Raw genomic sequence first — 18,343 nt, 5'->3', positions numbered from 1 at the left:
CGACCGCGCACGGTGGATTTGAGACACAACAGAGATTATCCCTTTGTTCACCTCCTTCAAAGTTTTTATGCAGACGGCTTCTCTCGAGGGAAGATTAAAATGTTGCCTAAAACTGTGGGCAGAGGGGACGTGGTGTGTTGAAACGTCATCCTGTCACAGTTTGATAAATGAGGATAAGAAAGTCTGTCCTCCGCAGTTTGTCTGTGGTTCAGGATCAGATTGATCCTGTGATAGAGAAAACATCCTGACGTCATCTCTGTAAGTCGGACATTAAGGGAGGAACACACTCGTTTAAATGAGCCTTTAAGACCTTAATTGCCCAGTGGGGATAAATAAAGTCCTATCTTATCTTATCTCACTTTATTAGCGTCCGTCTTGGTACAGGTAATGTTCAGAAGCTGCATCTGCATTATCGAAAAGGGATATTCATTACATCGTCCATGGACAGTTTGGAAGGTTTATGGCACAGTTTTAGTTTTTTGTTCCTTAAAAGTTCTTGCCTTTAATTGACAAATAAAGTTTTCTGAATCTGAATTAATAATGGCGACTTAATTTTGAAATAAGTCCAAGAAACCAAATCTCTAAAGACAAGATAAGGCATAACAGGAGCGAACAGTTACCTCCCTGTCAGCTGTCAATGATGTAACACAACTACCACACCGCTCTGTTATTTATTTGTTTATTTTTTTAGTCACTTGCCCCGACGGCAACTTCTCGTCTCAGGGTAAATTCTGATCATTCTTTGGTGACACGTAGAGCTGCAGGCTCCTGAAAGGTGAATTCTTCGGATTCATTTTCCCTTCGCTCCAAACATGTGTCAAACAAACACACAAACGTGTTGCCATGACTTAACCAGAACGGACTGCAACACAACAACAACAACAACCACCTTAAAGCACAAAGGAGTCAATAAAAAACAGTCAGCACGAAGTCAGTCAGCGTGAGTGAGTGAGTGACGAAGAAACCTGGCCAACCACAGGTAAGCTCTGCTGCGCCCCGCCGTCGCCGTGGCAACGCCCGCTGTGTTTACACGGCCCTGGACTACGCCGATAAAAACCTCAAACTGTTCATTGTAGGCATACCGCCGCGCTGCTGTTCACCTTAAATTAAATGAGATCAGAGAGACCAGATGCAGACGGAGAGACTTTCCTCCAAAATTAAATTGCGCGCCGACATCTGCATCTCAACACACAGTAGCTTGTGAAGGCACACGTGTGAAGGTTTGTGGTTTAATCCGGTCACGACTGAGCGATTCTTCAGCTGGATCCCTTCCTAAATTACAGCTCGTAGCGCTGCTAAAGAGTTTTCACACGACGATCACCAGGTTTGAGGTCAGCTACTAAAAAGAAACTAATGAGCTTTCACACCTCTATTTCACACCTGATTCCGAGACTAACACATCTAAGTCTGGTTCACATGCAAACAGTTTAGTGATTTGTCATTATTTTGCAGAAACGTTTGGATTTCAGAAAATCAGAGAATAGTCAAATCAAAAAATAAAAAAGATGGAGGCATCAGAAGAGAGTGTGGACTCTGGAGGCGTTCAACGACGCGTTCACCAGACCGTTTCTCTTCCAAAGGCACATCAGGTTAAAGGTGTCAGTCGCCCGGGTACACTCAGCCCTGCACTGCATCATCTTCTCTCTCCGTGAAGGTTCTGGTTTTCAGCATTTGTTTAAAATAACTGAGAGAGGATGTGGTTTGCAATGCAGCTTCAAAGTTCAATCAGGAGGATGTATCCCCTTGCGGCGCATGTGGGCTATCGCTTTATTTCTTTATCTTTTGCATTTTCACCGAATCACCTCATCGTTGTTTCGTCCCTGTGCTTTAAACTCGTCCCGTCAATCAGCCCACAGGCCTCCCTCCCCTTCCCTATCTAAACCTCTCCATGGTCATCCCAAATCAGAAGATCTCCTTCAGCCACAACTCTCTGGAGTTTAACCGCCAAACACTTCCTTTGCATGTTCATTGACATCTCCTTATAGTAGTATAGTTCCTATTATTTTAGCCAGAAGTCATGACTAACTCATCTGTTATATTAGAATGCATTCAGTTTTACTACTGTACCTAATCAAATGGCAAGTGAAAGTATAATCACAAGCTTATAAATAGTAGAGGCATTGGTCCGCGGTTGACGAATCGGGGCTCGATTGCAGGTGGGCTTAGCCCAACAACTAGATGTGAGAGCACCTCCAGTTACTGTTGATCTTTATGCTGCCTCGTTCAGAATAAAGCCCCAACTGTCACCGAGCACAGAACGCCTCCTGTTCTCTGCCGAGCATATGTGTGGGAGTTAATGGAAGGTTTATGATAAGAGGTGAAGTGAAGGGGAACGACTGTGCTCACTTACAAATGAGCCCGGACGTAATGGACAGTAAATGACCTCAGAGCAGTTACGTGGGCCAAACGTGACGAGTGAATGTCACAGGAAATAGGCCGCGACTTTATTTAAATACCAGCGTTGGGCCGTTTCCATGGAGAGACGTCTCATCTGACCATAAAAAAAAAAAAATAAACAAGCACTAGACTTGTAGAGTTTCTTGAAGATGTCTCATCCTGGGTAGTTTGGGTTTAAAGAGGAACTAATTAGAAGAATCTATTTTGATCCCGTTTTCCTTCCCCTATAACTTGTACTCTAACGACCCATTGCTGTCCAGAGACTCCAGACTCAAGGCTCAGGGGGTGAAACTTCCTTCGGACAGATTTTAAGATGGATGGCAGATTATATCTCAGTCCATCTTCCCTGTTCTATTCAGAGAGGGGGTTCCCAACTACCAACCCGCCCTTTTAGAACTGAAGAAGCTATGTGGACAAAACATCTTCAAGAAACTCTACAAATCCAGTTGTCCTTGTTTCAGCTTGACCTGAATGCTTGAGAACCTTCACGGGAATCTCATCTGACTCTAAGTAGAACGTTTTCCTATGTGCCATCCCAAGTTTAGTCATATAAAAAGACAAAAGGGCTCCAGAATCCAGCTGGATCGGACTCTGTCGCTGGTTTAACCTAGGCATCCTCCTTCCTTGGATCTCTGCAGACCAGGAACACCCCACAAGATCTGCAGCCCGAGAGATCCTCTGACCCAGACATTGAGCCGTCACATATTAGCCCTTGTATGGGTTTCTTAAATCCTTTCCTGCTCCTAACATCAACTTTGAGGACAAAATACAGTATGTATGATCGGTGTAAATCACTTGTTTGAGACCATAATGATATGGCTGATCGGTGTATATAGAAACAATGCAACAACGCCGGTACACCTCTACAGAAGTTCATATTGAAGTCGTTGTTAGTGGTTGCATTATTTCTTCTTTTTACACTTGAAGTAGAAAAGTTTGTGCAACAGTGATGTCAATAAAAAAACAAGAGCTCCAGTTCTCTCCTGGGCTCCAGAAAACCAGCTGGACATGAAACTCAACAACCCTCGAGGCTGAAGTGAAGCGTTCTGAAGTCAAAAATCTAATGTACCTCGCTGCTAAATCCACTCTGATTCCCAGAATAGACTCTCTGCAGCATATTTCAAGAGCAATCATTTTCCAAAGTGCATATTTTTTTGTTCCTCTGTCAAATCCTTAAGACTCCGGTGAAATTTTAAGGCTAAAGAGAAACCCTGTCATTTGAGAATACTTTACACAAAAACACTAATTAGACACCATTCTGAGTGAGCTGTAAATAGACCTGAAAGTGAACCACCCGCCTTGTTTCTCTGAACTTTTTTTTCCCTCAGCAGATCAAAGATGGGCGGCTAGAGGAGAATAAAGGAGGTGAATCAGGAGTTAAGGTAGCAGGAAACTTTGTTTAGCGTCGTACAGTTGAAGTCAAACAGGAGGGAAGTCACAACGTTTGACTGGAGATGGCTTCAGAAGGTCCACCAGCTTTAATCTGATTAGCTCCAGTGTTATTGCACTGCTGCTTATTTGCATTATTAATATAGTCAGTTCATCTGCAGAGCACGGCCAAGAGAAGCCAAAAAAAAAAGGGTCATGACCTACACTTTCACTAAGAGTATTGTGTCCAAAAAAAGAATGAACTTAACATGACAGCAGTAAGGATAGTTTTATAGTTAGTTATAGATAGTTTTAGAACTGATCCCCAAAGATGTTTTTAAAGCACGGAGCAACAAATAACATCTAGTCGATATATAACTTATTTAACTTGTTGTTTACCAAGTGACCTGCAGAGATTCTTGAAATACGTCGACACAGCTGGAACCAGTGCGTCCAGTAGGGCAGTAACACGAGACCAGTGACACGCAGGTCGCAAAACAGCATCCGAATTTAAACTTTTTTTAACCAATGCATGCACCTAAAATGTCTGCAGCGATCCTCCACACCATCGGACAACAATTTTATTTGATATTCCGAGAAATGGTGTATTTTAATAGAAAGAACTATGGAAACCTGCAATAGTTTCACTATAAACCTCATCGGTTTATCACAAATTAAATCTTTACTGGACATCTGAGCCATTATTCAGGCCTCAACTGCATTGTAAATGATGTTTGGGTTATCATGCGACATTCAAATTAGATTTCCTGATAACTAAAGAAGAACCCACAGGAGAGATTACGCCTCCAGCTACTGTCAAACCAATGAGGTGTTTTTTACTGAGGCACCTAGACGCTTCCCAAAACGCTGCCACATCATGTCTACTTTCATCGAGAAACAAATAAATTAATTAAATCAACTTCCACTTCCAGGATTTCTGTTAACAGGTCTGTATCAACTGTGTCCTCTCCTCACTTCCCCTAAAGACTAATCTGATGTTCCACTTTCACTCTGCCGTCTGATCTGAGAGGAATCCGGTTCACCTGTGGATTTTAAACCTCTCAGCTACGCCCCCAAAGAGAATCTACAAACGTCACCTGCTGCTGAAGGCATCTGCTGAGTGAGTGATTTACGCTCAGCTTTGCTCCGCTGCACGCAGCGCTCGCCAACAGGAAACGAGGAGGAGACAAACGTGATAGAAGCAGCAGCAGCAGCAGCAGCAGCAGAAGCAGTCGCTGGCATCCTGGCTATGAACCCGTATCGTCGGTGAAACTAAATTGAAAAGGTTTGTCCGTGTGCGCAGATAGCATCACTCACGGATCAATTGGCAAAGCGCAGCACTGAAAACATGTCTGGCTGCATTCCCAGAGAGCAAATGAGAGTGAAAGTAAAAACGAAGAGAACAGTGGGGTGGTAGTTAGCACTGATGCATCAAAGCAAGAAGGTTCTGGGTTCTCATCCATCATAGTCGACTGGTTCCTTTCTGTGTGGAGTTTGCATGTTCTCCCTGTGTCTGTGTGGGTTCTCTCCAGGTTCTCCAGCTTCCTCCCACTGTCTAAAGACATGCTGGTGTGAGTGTGAATGGTTGTCTGTCTCTCTGTGTTAGCCCTGAGATAGACGGAAGACATGTCCAGGGCGGACCCCGCCTCTCGCCCCAATGACAGCTGGAGCAACCCTCCAGAAGACAAGTGGTTATGAATGAATGCATGAATAATGAGGATGGAGGGATATCCGTGAGCTGCATGATTAAGAACCTTCACAGATTCATAATGACGACACATTTTTGAAAATAAATCACTTCAAAATGAATTTTAATCTATTTCTGAACCATGGAAAATGAATTATAATGAAAATAATCCATGCCTGTGAAGGTTCTCAGTCATCCAGGTCATGAGTCGCGACCCAGGACTCGTTGTGTGTTCACACTACCAAAAGAAAGAGGTCTGGACCAGGGTTTGCCGTACAATGACAATACCATGGCGGCCCGCTAATTTACTCCGCCATGGTCTCGTAACAAATCGGAAATATTTTTGCACGTTTCACACAAACGTTGTGCTTGCGTTGCTCATCCTATTGCTCCCTATTGTAAAAGAGCTGATCAAAACCTGGAGGAAACGACTCCAGACGTAACGTGAACTAGCTTCAAATCATAAAAGCTAGCTAGTGTAGTCAAATCCGCCAAGACTTAATCTTAAGATTAATCTTACGTAACTTTATCCATAAAAAGCCACGTCCCAACAGCTTGCAGCCTGCAGCCAATTGTCGTCAAATCATGAAATTATGGCAATGATGCTAAATCCAATATTAGCATCATTACGGTAATTTAATGACGGACAAAAAAAAAAAAAAACTCATGATCTTATGCTGCGTGCAGACATTTCATGTACTGTATGAAATGTTTTCATGAAATCTTGTAGGAAACACTGCTGGACTTCAAGTTGGACACTTCAGATTCTGCAGGACAGATGTTAACGTAAGATCTGAAGGAGGCCTCAGTTCACCTCCCCTGGGTGAAACATGAACCTGGTTGTCCTTTAACAGATAATTAGGAAAGAAATAATCAACCTAACCGAGCTACTGACAGCCCTCTAGTATGTGTCTCCCGTTTGAGAAGTGAGTCAGAGTCTGACCAGCTCAGGTGAGCATTCAAATAAGGCGCGATAATGGGCAGCGCGCCCAGGCCGACACTCACGCACCCTCTCTGTGCGTTTTATGTGAACATGAAAATAAGAGCGATAACACACGGTTTGCATCCGTCTGCTGAGAGAGGAGTCCCATAAAGTCCCACACTCGCATTCAACAGCAGCAGTGTTACAGCAGTGACGACGCATTTCCTGCAGGTACGTTATCACACCCTGCACCTGTCACACGCATTCCCATCATGCCACACACATCAACACACACACACACACACACACACACACAAACACACACTGCGAGCGTTCCTCCCCCCGCCAGCCTTCCCCCAGCCTTCCCCCGCAGGCTGGGGCGTTCTCCACATGGAGCTACCTGAAACTCAGAAACACCCGATGGAGACGGTGACGGAGCTCAATCAGCCAATCATGCGGCTCTGCAGCTTAGAAGGAAAATAAGCAGAATATCACCTGCACTATTTAAATACACACACACACACACACACACACACACACACACACAGTCGAACTGTCTTGGAAATAAATCCTGGATCAGTTACGGCTGTTGGCGTTTTTTTCTCTGCATGGAATTCATTTGTTTAACTGTGACAAAAAAAGCTAATCAAGGAAAACCACCTCCTGTCTAATATGTCTTCTCCTGCGCTATTTATTAGCCAAAAGGAGCTAACGTAATAGCCATTAGCCCGCGGCTAAAAAGTAACGGTAACAAAGCTAGCCTGCAGGAAAGGGCTGGCTTTGAGATTAAGGGTTGGGGAAACTACTGGAAATGATCATCGTACCACCCATCGTCTATTAACGCTAATCCTGTCGAGGGCTGCAGGTGGCTGGAGCCTGTCCCAGCTCTCACTGGGCGGGACGCAGGGAAAACCCAGGACGGTTGAGAGGCCGACGCAGCCGACAAACCACACGCACACCTTCAGTCAATATAGAATGACTAATTAATCTAACGTGTTGAACTACCGTTGGACTGTAAGAGGAGGAGGAAGCTGGGGCACCGGGCACAGAGAGAGAACATGGGAGCTCTGCACGGCCTGGTCTCATGACAACTGTACACGTCTAGGTTTAAAGTTATGCAGAATAATGACTGCTTGAGCGACAGGTGTGTGTCCTCACAGGCCGCTAGCTCCACTCACGCTCCACCTCTGTGATAATTCTTGAATTAGCTGGGAGTCAGGTGGAGCCAGACGCTGCCAAGATGGAGAGACGGCCGAAGACACCACACTGAGTTTCAAGGTAACATGGAGGTGACATCACAGAGGGTTCGTCCATCTTTTTATAGCCAATGACAAACCATCCGGGACAAATAAAACTTCCTTTATAATCTGCAGAGTGAACTGTGGGGAGATTCCACCATCAGCTGGTTTCCAAGTCAAATTAATATCATACTTTTATGACGCTGTAAAGAACTTTACTGAAAAGACCTGCAGCAGCTTAACTAAATCCAGAATAGTCCCAAAAAAAATAAGCTCTTTCCTTCCGGAAAGCAAAACCAGCAGCGTGCAGGACACGACGCGTCGGCGCGTTGAGAAAACCACCATGTTTGGTCAATAAGTGTGTCTAACTTCAAACCGTTCCCCTCGACACTTCCACCTTGATATGCTAATCTGCTGTGGGAACCGACTGCTGTCACAACCTTATCTGATTGAAATGAAGAAACGAAGAATGATGTGTTGCGCATCGTTCCTTCAACACGTCAACAATGAGACATTTCTACACCTGCAGGTAAAGAACCGAAAGGCAACGCAGGGGTGTTCATTTTGGTTTTAGCTGTCCTGATTTACAACTTAAGCTTCAGGTGCATGATCTCCACGTTCCTGTAAAGTAAATTCCTGAGGGGGGGGGGCTGCACACATCAAGGCAGACGTGTCAGATGGAGGGAAAAACGGATAAAGTTAATTCAATTTCCCGAGCATCGCAGATGGACGACATTAGCGGCGGCAGAGCAGGTGAATCTTTCTTCTTTTTTTTTTCTTCTTTTTTTCGATTAGAATTAGAGCGCACAGCCTCGCAGCACACCGGAACCCGTCGCCATGACAACCGCGGGTTTCTGTGGCAACAGCGGGAGATACCAAACTCAACAGGGGACTGAGTCACTTCCTGTCTCGCACAATCCTTCCTCTTTTGAAGGTTGCAGGCGCGCGCCGGGGTCGACTCCAGAGGCGTTACAAGCAAACACGACCTGCAACGGCCGACCAGCTCCAGCACACACGCACACACTCCAACAAACACACACATACACACACACACCATCTATCAGTGTGTGTGTGTGTGTGTGTGAACAGGCCTCAGCTACTTCTCCATTAATTCTTACGAAAAAAACAAAAAAGAAGCTGGGGTTAGTGCTAAATGTAAAGTTGTAAACATTCTTTTTTCCCCCAATGACGTTGATTTAATAGTCTCAAAACCCTTAAAGGAACTACATGAAGCAGCCTCGTCTTTAACGTCACATCTAGCAGACCTCCAGGACTGTTACAGGACCGTCAGCGGAGCTCACACACATGCAAATCATTAGATTATTTCTAACACTGCAGGAGTTTCAATGCCAATACAGCACAGTTAACTGTTGTTAAGACCAAAGCAAACATGCAAGGACTTCTTGCAAACATGCGAGAGCTCCTTGCATGTCCTTGCAAGAAGTTCTTGCATTTTCATCTAAAAAATTTTTTAAATCACCTCAAGTTATGATTTAAATATAAAGCTATCAAATCAAAGAATAGGAGACTGAGCAGAATTAGACATACATCCAAAACGGGGCTGAACATCCAACGCCTAGTGAGATAAAATCATCACAGAGGAGCGTAAAATCCTTTAAGTGGCGTGACTCTGGTTTAAGAGATTGCCCAAAAAGAAAACGTAGCCAGACTGCGAGAGTTCACTGACTAAAACCGATACCGAGCACAGTCGGGGCACGCACATCGTTTTAAAAGACGTTACACGGAGCACCGGTAACCTGCAGCAGCTGAATGAATGTAACCGAAACTGGGATACGCATGAAGAAACTGAATTCGACATCTGGTTTATCAACTGGTACTAATGAGACAACTGGTATCAAAGCAAAACTATAGAAGCTACAAACAAAATGACATGCATCTGACCAGATTACTTCCAGAGCTCAGTGCTCAACGCACTGAATGAGTATTTGAACTCTACACCGGTAGGATGAGGCTTTAATGGTCATCCTTCCATGTCTGGGGAGATTTCAGTCACTATCAGTGAACAACAGAACCAGGGACGCCCCCGTCTGTATCAGGGCCTTCTATAAAATGATCAGATCGGGGCTTCCGGCAAGCCTGATCGTTTGTAGTGATTTATTTTAGCTCTGACATAAACCAAAACCGCGTCTATGTAGCATCAAAAACCAAAGAAGAAGAAGATGATGAGGAAGCAAGTCATGTCTGCTGCGTGAAGGTACCTTACTCTGCAAAATGAAGTCAGTCAGAAGTTTATGAATTATGCAATGCAGATGTTTGATGAGGTGGCAGCAGGAGGCCGTCATTCAGTACTACCAGCTGTCACTCAGGCTGAAAGGCTGCACCCAAAACAACAACAACAAACACTGAACGCTGCGTTTAAAAGGAGAGAAAAGCTTCCTGGAGAAAAATCTTCCAGAGAGGGTTGGGGAGTTTATGGCAGCGTTGGATGACCAGAACATTTCTGGAGTAGAGAACACAAGGTACCAGCTACCCTCTCCACACTACGTTAACTTTGACTGAAAGATTTATTCCACTGAATCCAGTCCACTCTGGGAGAAGACAAGGAAAGACTTCAGGATCGGGACAAAACAAACCTACTTTTGACAATAAATAGTTCCAGTTTATTAGCTATAAGATGTTAATCAGATCATCTTGGTGACAGTTGGTTGGAGTTATGAAGACGTCTCTTTGGTTTTCAGGAAGTTATGGTTGCATTTTGTCCAACATCTCCATGAACATGATGGTAAATTGTATTTATACAGCGCTAAGAGATGGAACCGCTAACCCTCTGGTTCGTGGACAAGCCGCTCCGCCTACTGAGCCTCAAGGAGGAAAATAACTAGCTCCACATCCCTCAACATCATCCGCTATATAATTCTTTCTTTAGATTCTCTGATGTGGAATCTCAGGTGACATTGCAGGTGAGCCTTCTCCAGGTCCTCCTACCTTTTGGCTTCCTCCAGGTGACACAGGTACTCGTAGGCCATGTTCTGCTGCCGCCGCTCGTCCATCTCCTCCGCCGTGAGCCGCTCCACGCCATCCAGGACGGCTGCAGCCGGGGACACAAGCAGAAACACAACATGAGCGGATCTAAAAACGTGGATCTCTGGATCTCATGCAGTCGTTTTTGTCGCAACACTTTTTTTATTTTTCACGTTTCCATGCATCAGTCTGTCCTCGTTTGTGAGTCACCTGTGCAGCCTGTGAACACGTGAGCTCAACCTTACTGAGTGATGTGGGCATGCCTTTGTCTGCAAGTGACTTGTTCATACATTCATGCATTAAAAAAAAAAACAATGCAGCGGGAGCTGTGGGGCAATTCCCATGAGATCACACAGAAGGAGAGCTGTGACTCAGGCCTGCACAGGAAACGCTCCCCCCAAAGCAACTTTTTTCTCCCAAATTATGGAGAGGAGGGGAGGGAAAGGAGGGAGAGAGGGAGGGGGGGATGGGGACAGGAGGGCGCGCATTACAAAGAGGCCCCTTTTGAAGGCTCCTGTCACAGCTGAGGTGGGAGACCGAAGCCTGGACTGGATCTCAGGCGACTCCCTCAGCAGGTAAAACATGATTCTGAGGAGATCGGTTTCACCACCAAGTCTAAAAAGTAGAATCAGTCACACATGGGGGGCACATCAAGAAGTTGTTCCCCTCATGTGTGACTGACTCTATTTTGCAAAAAAAAAGGAGGATCAAGTTTAGATTAAAAGGATTCAGACATGATCACTGGGTTTGTTTTGTTTTCAATAAATGATTAAATGTTAAGAAATCTGTCTGGTTTTTAGTCTTTACTCTAAAAACTTCTGCAGTAAAGTTGTGTAAACTGTGAGCAGGCCTCCCTCCCTCCCTTCACTCTCTGCTTTATAATAAAAACGCGGAAGTCATAATTAGGCTGTAACCATGCTGTCAGAAATAAAAACCATGTCTGTGCGCGCTGCCTACAAACTACTGCGACTTTTCTCAAGTTTTTTTTTTTGTTTGTTTGTTTGTTTGCATGATCAGGAGCGCGGCTCTGCTCCGATCCGGAGCCGCCTGCCTGGCATCTCAAGGTGAGCAGAATGAAGTGAACTTACAGCCATATCTGGGCCGGAGTCCGTCTGTCTCTTCTGAAGTTGACATCCTCCTCTGTTCAGAAACTCTCTGCGCTCCACGGTTCACTTCAGCCGGAGTGAGAGAGAGAGAGAGCGAAGAAGAAGAAGAAAAAAAAGAAGTTTACGCACAGTTTAGTTCCCAAAGCGCACAAAAATCGAGAGAGAAATCCGGGCAGGACCTTTCGGCCCTCTTGTTCCTCCTCTGCACAGTTTGAGTTGAGACTTTTTTCTTCTTCTTCAAACCTCACTGATGTCACTGGGTGTGTTCTTCCTAATCCTGAAGTATGCGTTTCAGGAAACAGACTGCAGCTGCCTCCAGGCGGCCAAGCTGCAGCCGCAGCGCCGCCTGCTGCCCGCTGAGCGCACGACACCCCCGGGAGGTTTTCAACGTGAGGCACGGGGGCCTTCAAGGGCCGAGCATTTTATTTTTTATTTTTTTGGTATATTGGTAAAGTTTGTTTTTAAAACCGGAAACGAAAACTGGAAAAACAACTGATGTTTGTCACTTTTTCTATTTTTTATTTATTTTTTAAATCCCCAAACAACAAAAATAAAGAAAAATAAACTTTTATTCTGTACTTGAAGACAAAAAGTTAATAATAGACTTTCTACTAACGTCAAAAATAAAAACAGCTGTGTTTACCTTCAGTAAAACAGGAAGTAGTCTGCAACATCTGGAGTTTCCAGGCATGAATCATTCAGCGCTAAATAAACCTGGGAGGTTTCCAACATGAGGCACAGGGGCCTTCAAGGGCCGTCATGGGGGGGTATGAGCATTCATTTTTGGCATATTTTGAGTTTGCTTTTACAAACGGAAATGAAAACTGGAAAAGCAACTGTTTATTGGTTGTTTTTTTATTATTATTATTTTTAGATCCCAAACCAAAAAAAAATGAAAGACATTTTTATTTTATTTTTTTATTCTGTAGTCTAAGAAAAACAAAGTTGATATTAAATTTAATTTTCTTTCTACTAATGTGATTTAAGAAATAAAAACAGTTGTGTTTACCTTCAATGAAGCAGGAAGTAGTCTACAACATCTGGAGTATCCAGGTCTCTCTGGTCCAGGAAGTAGTCTGCCGTTTCTACATCAACTGAACAGTCACGAACCCCAATATCTGGGGTTGAAGTCTGCTCCGTGTACTTTTTAGGTGTTTCAAGTTTGAATATAAAAATCTAAAATAAAAATAAATAAATGTGTGTACAAATATACACGGAAAAATAAAGCTGATTTGTTTCATCTGTATCCAGGTTCTTCTTCCCATCTGTGACATGCAGACTTGAACGATTGAGTCACACAAACTTATCATCAACAATATAAAAGCAAAACACTAAAAACTGACTACATAACAACATGGATGTGCTACATTCAAGATTCATTGATTGTGAAAATACATTACATATAAACCCAGAATGACAAGCTCCATGTGTACGCTAATTAAAACACTCATTAATAAGTAAAACACTCATTAATACTAATTACAGTAAGAATACAAAACAAATATGTCAAACTGTCTCCTGTGAAAATGTCAAATAAATTTAAAAAAAAAATAACCAAGTAAAATGTTTCTCTTACCTCTTTAAACACACAAACACATTGAGCTGTACAGATAATCAATCTCCTGAATGCTGGAGATAGATGAGCGTCGTCTTCTGTCCTCAGAGACAGATCTCTGTCTTTCTGTCTTTATTAGCCGCATTACAGCTCCATGGGGACGGACTGAGTAAGAAGAGATTAAATCTTTGTTGGTCCGCTTCAGCTTTTTTGTGGCTGTAATTTAAGTCTTTTACAGAGCGCCCTCACGTTATAGGAAATACACCGATCAGCCACAACATTATGACCACTGACAAGACAAGTTAATAACATCGACCATCTTGTGACAGTTCAATGTTCTGCTGGGAAACCTTTGGACCTGGCATTCATTGGTGTGGATGTTACTTAGACATGTAGCACCCACCTAGACCAGACCAGACACCCCCACCCCATAGCAATGACACTCCTTGATGGCAGCAGCCATCCCCAGCAGGATGCAGCCTGACACAGACACACACACAAAAACACTTTAGGAACAACTAAAAAAAATAACATGAAGAACAGCACAAGGTGTTGACCTGGCCTCCAAATTCACTAGATCCCACACTGATCAAGTATCTGTGGGATGATCCACAGAGGCCCCTCCCCTCAAAGGCCCCACACTAACAACATTCTGTCCCCAGACGCCACAGGACACCCTCAGAAGGCCCATGTCCATTTTCTGATGAGTCACCACAAGGGAGACCTGCACAATATAAGAAAGATCTTATGTTTATCCTCCCTCATTCACAACTCTCTCTCTCTCTCTCTCTCTCTAATCATCTGATTAAAGGAGTTTCCAGTCTTCTCCCATCCAGAGCTCCAGCCTTTGTCCTCTTCTCATCACCACCACCAGCATCTAGACCTAAGGGGGGTTTCCTATATGAAGCACGGCCTTACACTCTCCCTCTCGCCCCTGACATTTGTCTCACATTTGTCTTTTGTGCAGGTTATTAAATAAAATCTTCCTTGTTGATGTCAGTATAAACCAGGCCGCCGTTAATCCCGTTTGTTCGTGTTTTCACAAAACACAAAAACACACATGCACAGACCTTTAAGAATCTGTCCTCACCGTCCCAACAGGTCACCTGAATCCTGCGTGAGGGACGTTTGCAAGGACAGGCGCAGACTCCGGTTTCCCTAAAGAGCTCTCATTTGCACAGGACCGTCCGTGCAGCTCGTTACACTTCCTGCACTTTGCAACGCAAACAACAAGCAACCTTTGCATAACTGGTGCCGTGTGTAAGTTCACAAGGTCAGAATGGTTTTAATTTATAAAGAGAAAGCAGTCAAATGTTTTGTGCCTGGATGTAATTCTGCATTTTAATAGTTGAAATGACACGAGAAGGATGTTTGTGCACAACCTTTTCACAGTTTAGAACCAGGTCAAGTTGCATTAAATCTTCTTTTATTTTCTATTATCCTGCTGCATCTTTAAGTTCATGCATTCCTACGTATATTGTATTTATTTTTCCATCTCTGTTTCTTGTACATTTTTCTTGCACATCTTTCTTTTTTATCGTTTTTTAATGTGCAACTGAGCTTCTGTGACCAAGCAATTTCCCTTGTGGATCAATAAAGTTTATCTAAGTCTATGCCTGGAATTATTTTCATATTTTCCAAATCCACAGCTGCAAATTCCCAAACTAATGACCCAGTTAAAGCCAGTTAATTTAACACTGACTCAGAAAACATGAACACGCTTCCAACAGATATACACGTCGACACAATCGTTTATTGAAAAGCTTCCATGCAACAGAACATAATCAGGACTGTCAGCAACAGAACACTCGTGCTCATCTTCAGGCAACAACTGCCCCAAACAGCAACATCAGCAACATAAGGAATATAAATGATGACATTAGACACGGACAATAACGTGGAGACGCGGCGGCTCTGTGGATGCTTTGACTGCCGGAAGGATGTTTGTCTCCCTGCAGAGGTGAACCGGAACCTCAGATGCACTTGAGCAGGTAGGAGTTGCAGTTGGCTCCTCTTCTGCAGTCGCAGAGCTTCCCGATGCGGGGCCCGAACTTCATGGCACACCGGTCACCCATCCCGCACTGAGGAGACGAGGAGGAGGAGGAGGAGGAGGAGGAGGAGGAGGAGGAGGACACTGAGAATCAGTCCAGAATTTGACACTCAAAAGACAAACCTTTATACTAATCACTCTAAATGTCTCTATTAATGTAATCTGATTAGTTTAACAGAAAGAGAACAATAAATTAAATCTTCCTCCTTAGCTCAGTCTGGGCCTGAAGTCAAACAGGATGATTTATTTTCACTGGAAAGGTTTTCATTCTCCTTCTTTCAGCTAATTGGAGCTGGGAAGAAATCTAAATCTGTAATTAAACAGAGCGAAGTGCTGCTGTTGGCGTTTTCTTGTTATCTTTTAATTAGTGGCAGGTATCTCTGGCTAACGGCTCTAATTAAACAGCAGAGGAGTGATGTACGCCCGGCGGAGTAATGGCTCGGAGTCGTCCAACACGTAGCTAAACGACTCCCTCAGAGCTGCCTCCATAAATAAAGAGACCAAGAAAGAAGAAATAAAAAGAAAAGTCACCAGTGGGATGCTCCCTCTCTTCTCCGTGGAGTAAACTCGGCTGTGCATCCTGCCCAGCACCGCCTCCAGAGCCTCTATCTGCTCGGAGAAGGGTCACAAAAGAACAGGAACGACAAAAGGCTTGAAAGAGAAACTGGCACAAAACTCCCGATCTGTGAGATCATTTCACTGCTGCATTATTTGCTCCAAAGTTTCAGTGAAACTCTAAAAATACCGGGTCAGATACTTAAAAACTAAACTTTGTCACCTCATGCTTGCATAGCTGCTTTGTGCACAGTCTTAAGTACATTCTCCCAAATTCAGATTTACACATTTGCTGTGTTTGGAAGCTTCGATATCTCCACTTTAACTTTAAATAAGGTTTAAAAGTTTGAGCATGAACTGGCTGCACTGCAGAGGTTAAGAAATATCTCCTCATATGTTGTATAAAACAACAAGAAACAAACTAAAAACAGTTTGAATTCATGCAAAAAAAAGGTTTGTGCAACTTGTGCACAGCATGCATGCAAATAAAAGAGTCAGCACACACACATACAACTCTCTGCAACTTTGTAAACATTCACAACGATTTTTCCTCCTCCCTTCTGTGATGCACTCTTCTGTAAACATTTCCTGACTCCAAAGCAGCATCAGCATCGATCTGAATCCCCCTTCGCCCCAACATGCCTCACATTCTTCCTCCACAAACCACCACCACCCGCTCTCCTGATACTGACCAGGTCTCTGTCTGCGGCCGGCTCTGCTTTCTCCTCTCCAAAGTCCTCGGCGGAGACTTCCTGTGACGCCTGGCCGTGGCACAGGACGGACAGGAGGCCGACGAGCAGGAGTCCGCGGAGGGCGCCGGAGCTGTCCATGGTGCTGGTCCGGAAGGAGGAGGTGGAGTAGGAGGAGGAGGAGGAGGAGGGAGCAGCAGGAGGTAGCAGATCAAGGCAGGAGGAGCAACGGAGGGTCGCAGCAGGTCCAGAGGAGATTCTCCTTCCACCCGCCCGACCTTCTCCTCTCTTATAGTGATTCTAAAGCCCCGCCCGAGAGAGAGGCCGCTGCGGCGCTGACAAGCAGGAGGATGGATGGATGGATGGATGGATGGATGAACGAATGCAACTCAGTTCTTCATCTGTTTTCTTTCCGTTAATGTTCAAACACTTATGTGAATCCATGAAACCTGGTCACATGACTTCCTGTCAGATCAACCACAGGTGGAGTTTGGTCGATTTTTATTTATTTATTTGGAAGATTCAAGTCTTAGAAATGTGCATAAATAAAAAAGGAACAGATTGGAGCACAGAATAACTACTTCTGTACAAAAACTGGTAAATTTACTGGAGGATTATTAACAAGTTCCTGTCAGATTTAACATCCTACACAGATACTTTGGAAAGTTTCAAACATTTATGGCGCAGCTTTTGGACATATTGTCTTCATGCTGCACACCAGTGTGCCTTAAATTGCTTAATTACTTGTGCACAAAGAGGAGAAACTTACTGGATCGTTATTAACGAGTGAACAATGATATTTTAAGCTTAAACACTTGTGAAGCTTCTTCTTTTTATAGATAACATCTCATCACACACAGAGCATCACTGTGACCAAATGACTGTCAGCTTGCTAAGAATAAACTGTTAAACCACTGGGTCCCATGAATAAGACCCACTGACTGATCACTGCACCCCGATCACATATCTATAAAAACAAAGAGGAAATGTGGTCATTCTATTTTGTCTAGCATTCATATACACTTGCCAGTTAATTAGGTACACCTTTGAAAAGATTCTAACACAACAGCCCTGCACTAAATCTTCTCCTCGTGAAGGTTTTGGTGTTCAGCATTAGTTTAAAATAACTCAGAGAGACGTTGGTTCAACCGTGTTCTCATCGGAAGATGACATAAGAGGTCTTTATTGCAACTGTCTGTTAAAAAAACAACAGAATACAGCACAACAAACATTCATCTTACAGCTGGCAAGAGGCTGGAGCTTGTGGTTTGTACTGCTATTTAAAATTTACCTTCACATTTTGGATGTAATTCTGCATTTTAATAATTGAAATGACACGAGAAGGATGTTTGTGCACAACTTTTTCACAGTTAGGACCAGGTCATGTGCTAAAATAAGCTTTAAGTTGCATTAAATCTTCTTTTATTTTCTATTATCCTGCTGCATCTTTAAGTTCATGCATCCCTATGTATATAATATTTATTTTTCCATCTCTATTTCTTGCACATCTTTCTTTTTCATCGTTTTTTTTATGTGCAGCTGAGCTACTGTGACCAAGCAATTTCCCTCGTGGATCAATATAGTTTATCTAAGTCTGTGCCTGGAATTATTTTCACATTTTCCGACTCCACAGCTGCAAATTCCCAAACTAATGACCCAGTTAAAGCCTCGTGAAGCTTCTGGTGTTCAGGGTTAGTGTAAAATAACTCAGAGAGCTGTTGGTTCAACCGTGTTCTCATTTGAGGATGACATAAGAGGTTTTTATTGCAACTGTCCGTTAAAAAAAACAACAGA

General features: G+C 43.7%; 2 protein-coding genes across 2 annotated transcripts in view; both read right to left on the bottom strand.

Moving 5' to 3' along the window:
• iqgap1 (IQ motif containing GTPase activating protein 1) overlaps nucleotides 1–12,033 on the bottom strand; it is a 54,284-nt gene extending 42,251 nt beyond the window's left edge. Inside the window, exons 1-2 of the mRNA XM_084541633.1 lie at nucleotides 11,683–12,033; nucleotides 10,559–10,661 (exon numbers count right to left, since the gene is read on the bottom strand). Of these exons, the coding sequence (XP_084397759.1) occupies nucleotides 10,559–10,661; nucleotides 11,683–11,728 (149 nt within the window). The 5' untranslated portion in view covers nucleotides 11,729–12,033. The remainder of the gene's footprint in view (nucleotides 1–10,558; nucleotides 10,662–11,682) is intronic.
• A 3,195-nt stretch (nucleotides 12,034–15,228) lies between these two features.
• cartl (cocaine- and amphetamine-regulated transcript-like) lies at nucleotides 15,229–16,735 on the bottom strand (the record flags this gene model as incomplete). The annotated part of the gene is made up of 3 exons (XM_084541724.1): nucleotides 16,549–16,735; nucleotides 15,837–15,910; nucleotides 15,229–15,336 (listed from the first exon to the last, which is right to left on the bottom strand). The coding sequence occupies exons 1-3, from the start codon at nucleotides 16,688–16,690 to the stop codon at nucleotides 15,229–15,231; spliced, it is 324 nt and encodes a 107-aa protein (XP_084397850.1). The 5' UTR covers nucleotides 16,691–16,735.
• Between the last annotated feature and the right edge of the window lie 1,608 nt (nucleotides 16,736–18,343).

Source organism: Chelon labrosus (genome assembly GCF_963514085.1).
Source record: "Chelon labrosus genome assembly, chromosome: 3".
Taxonomy (NCBI): Eukaryota; Metazoa; Chordata; class Actinopteri; order Mugiliformes; family Mugilidae; genus Chelon; species Chelon labrosus.
The sequence above is the reverse complement of the archived record's forward strand: the minus strand, read 5'-3'. Positions and strand labels throughout refer to the sequence as shown.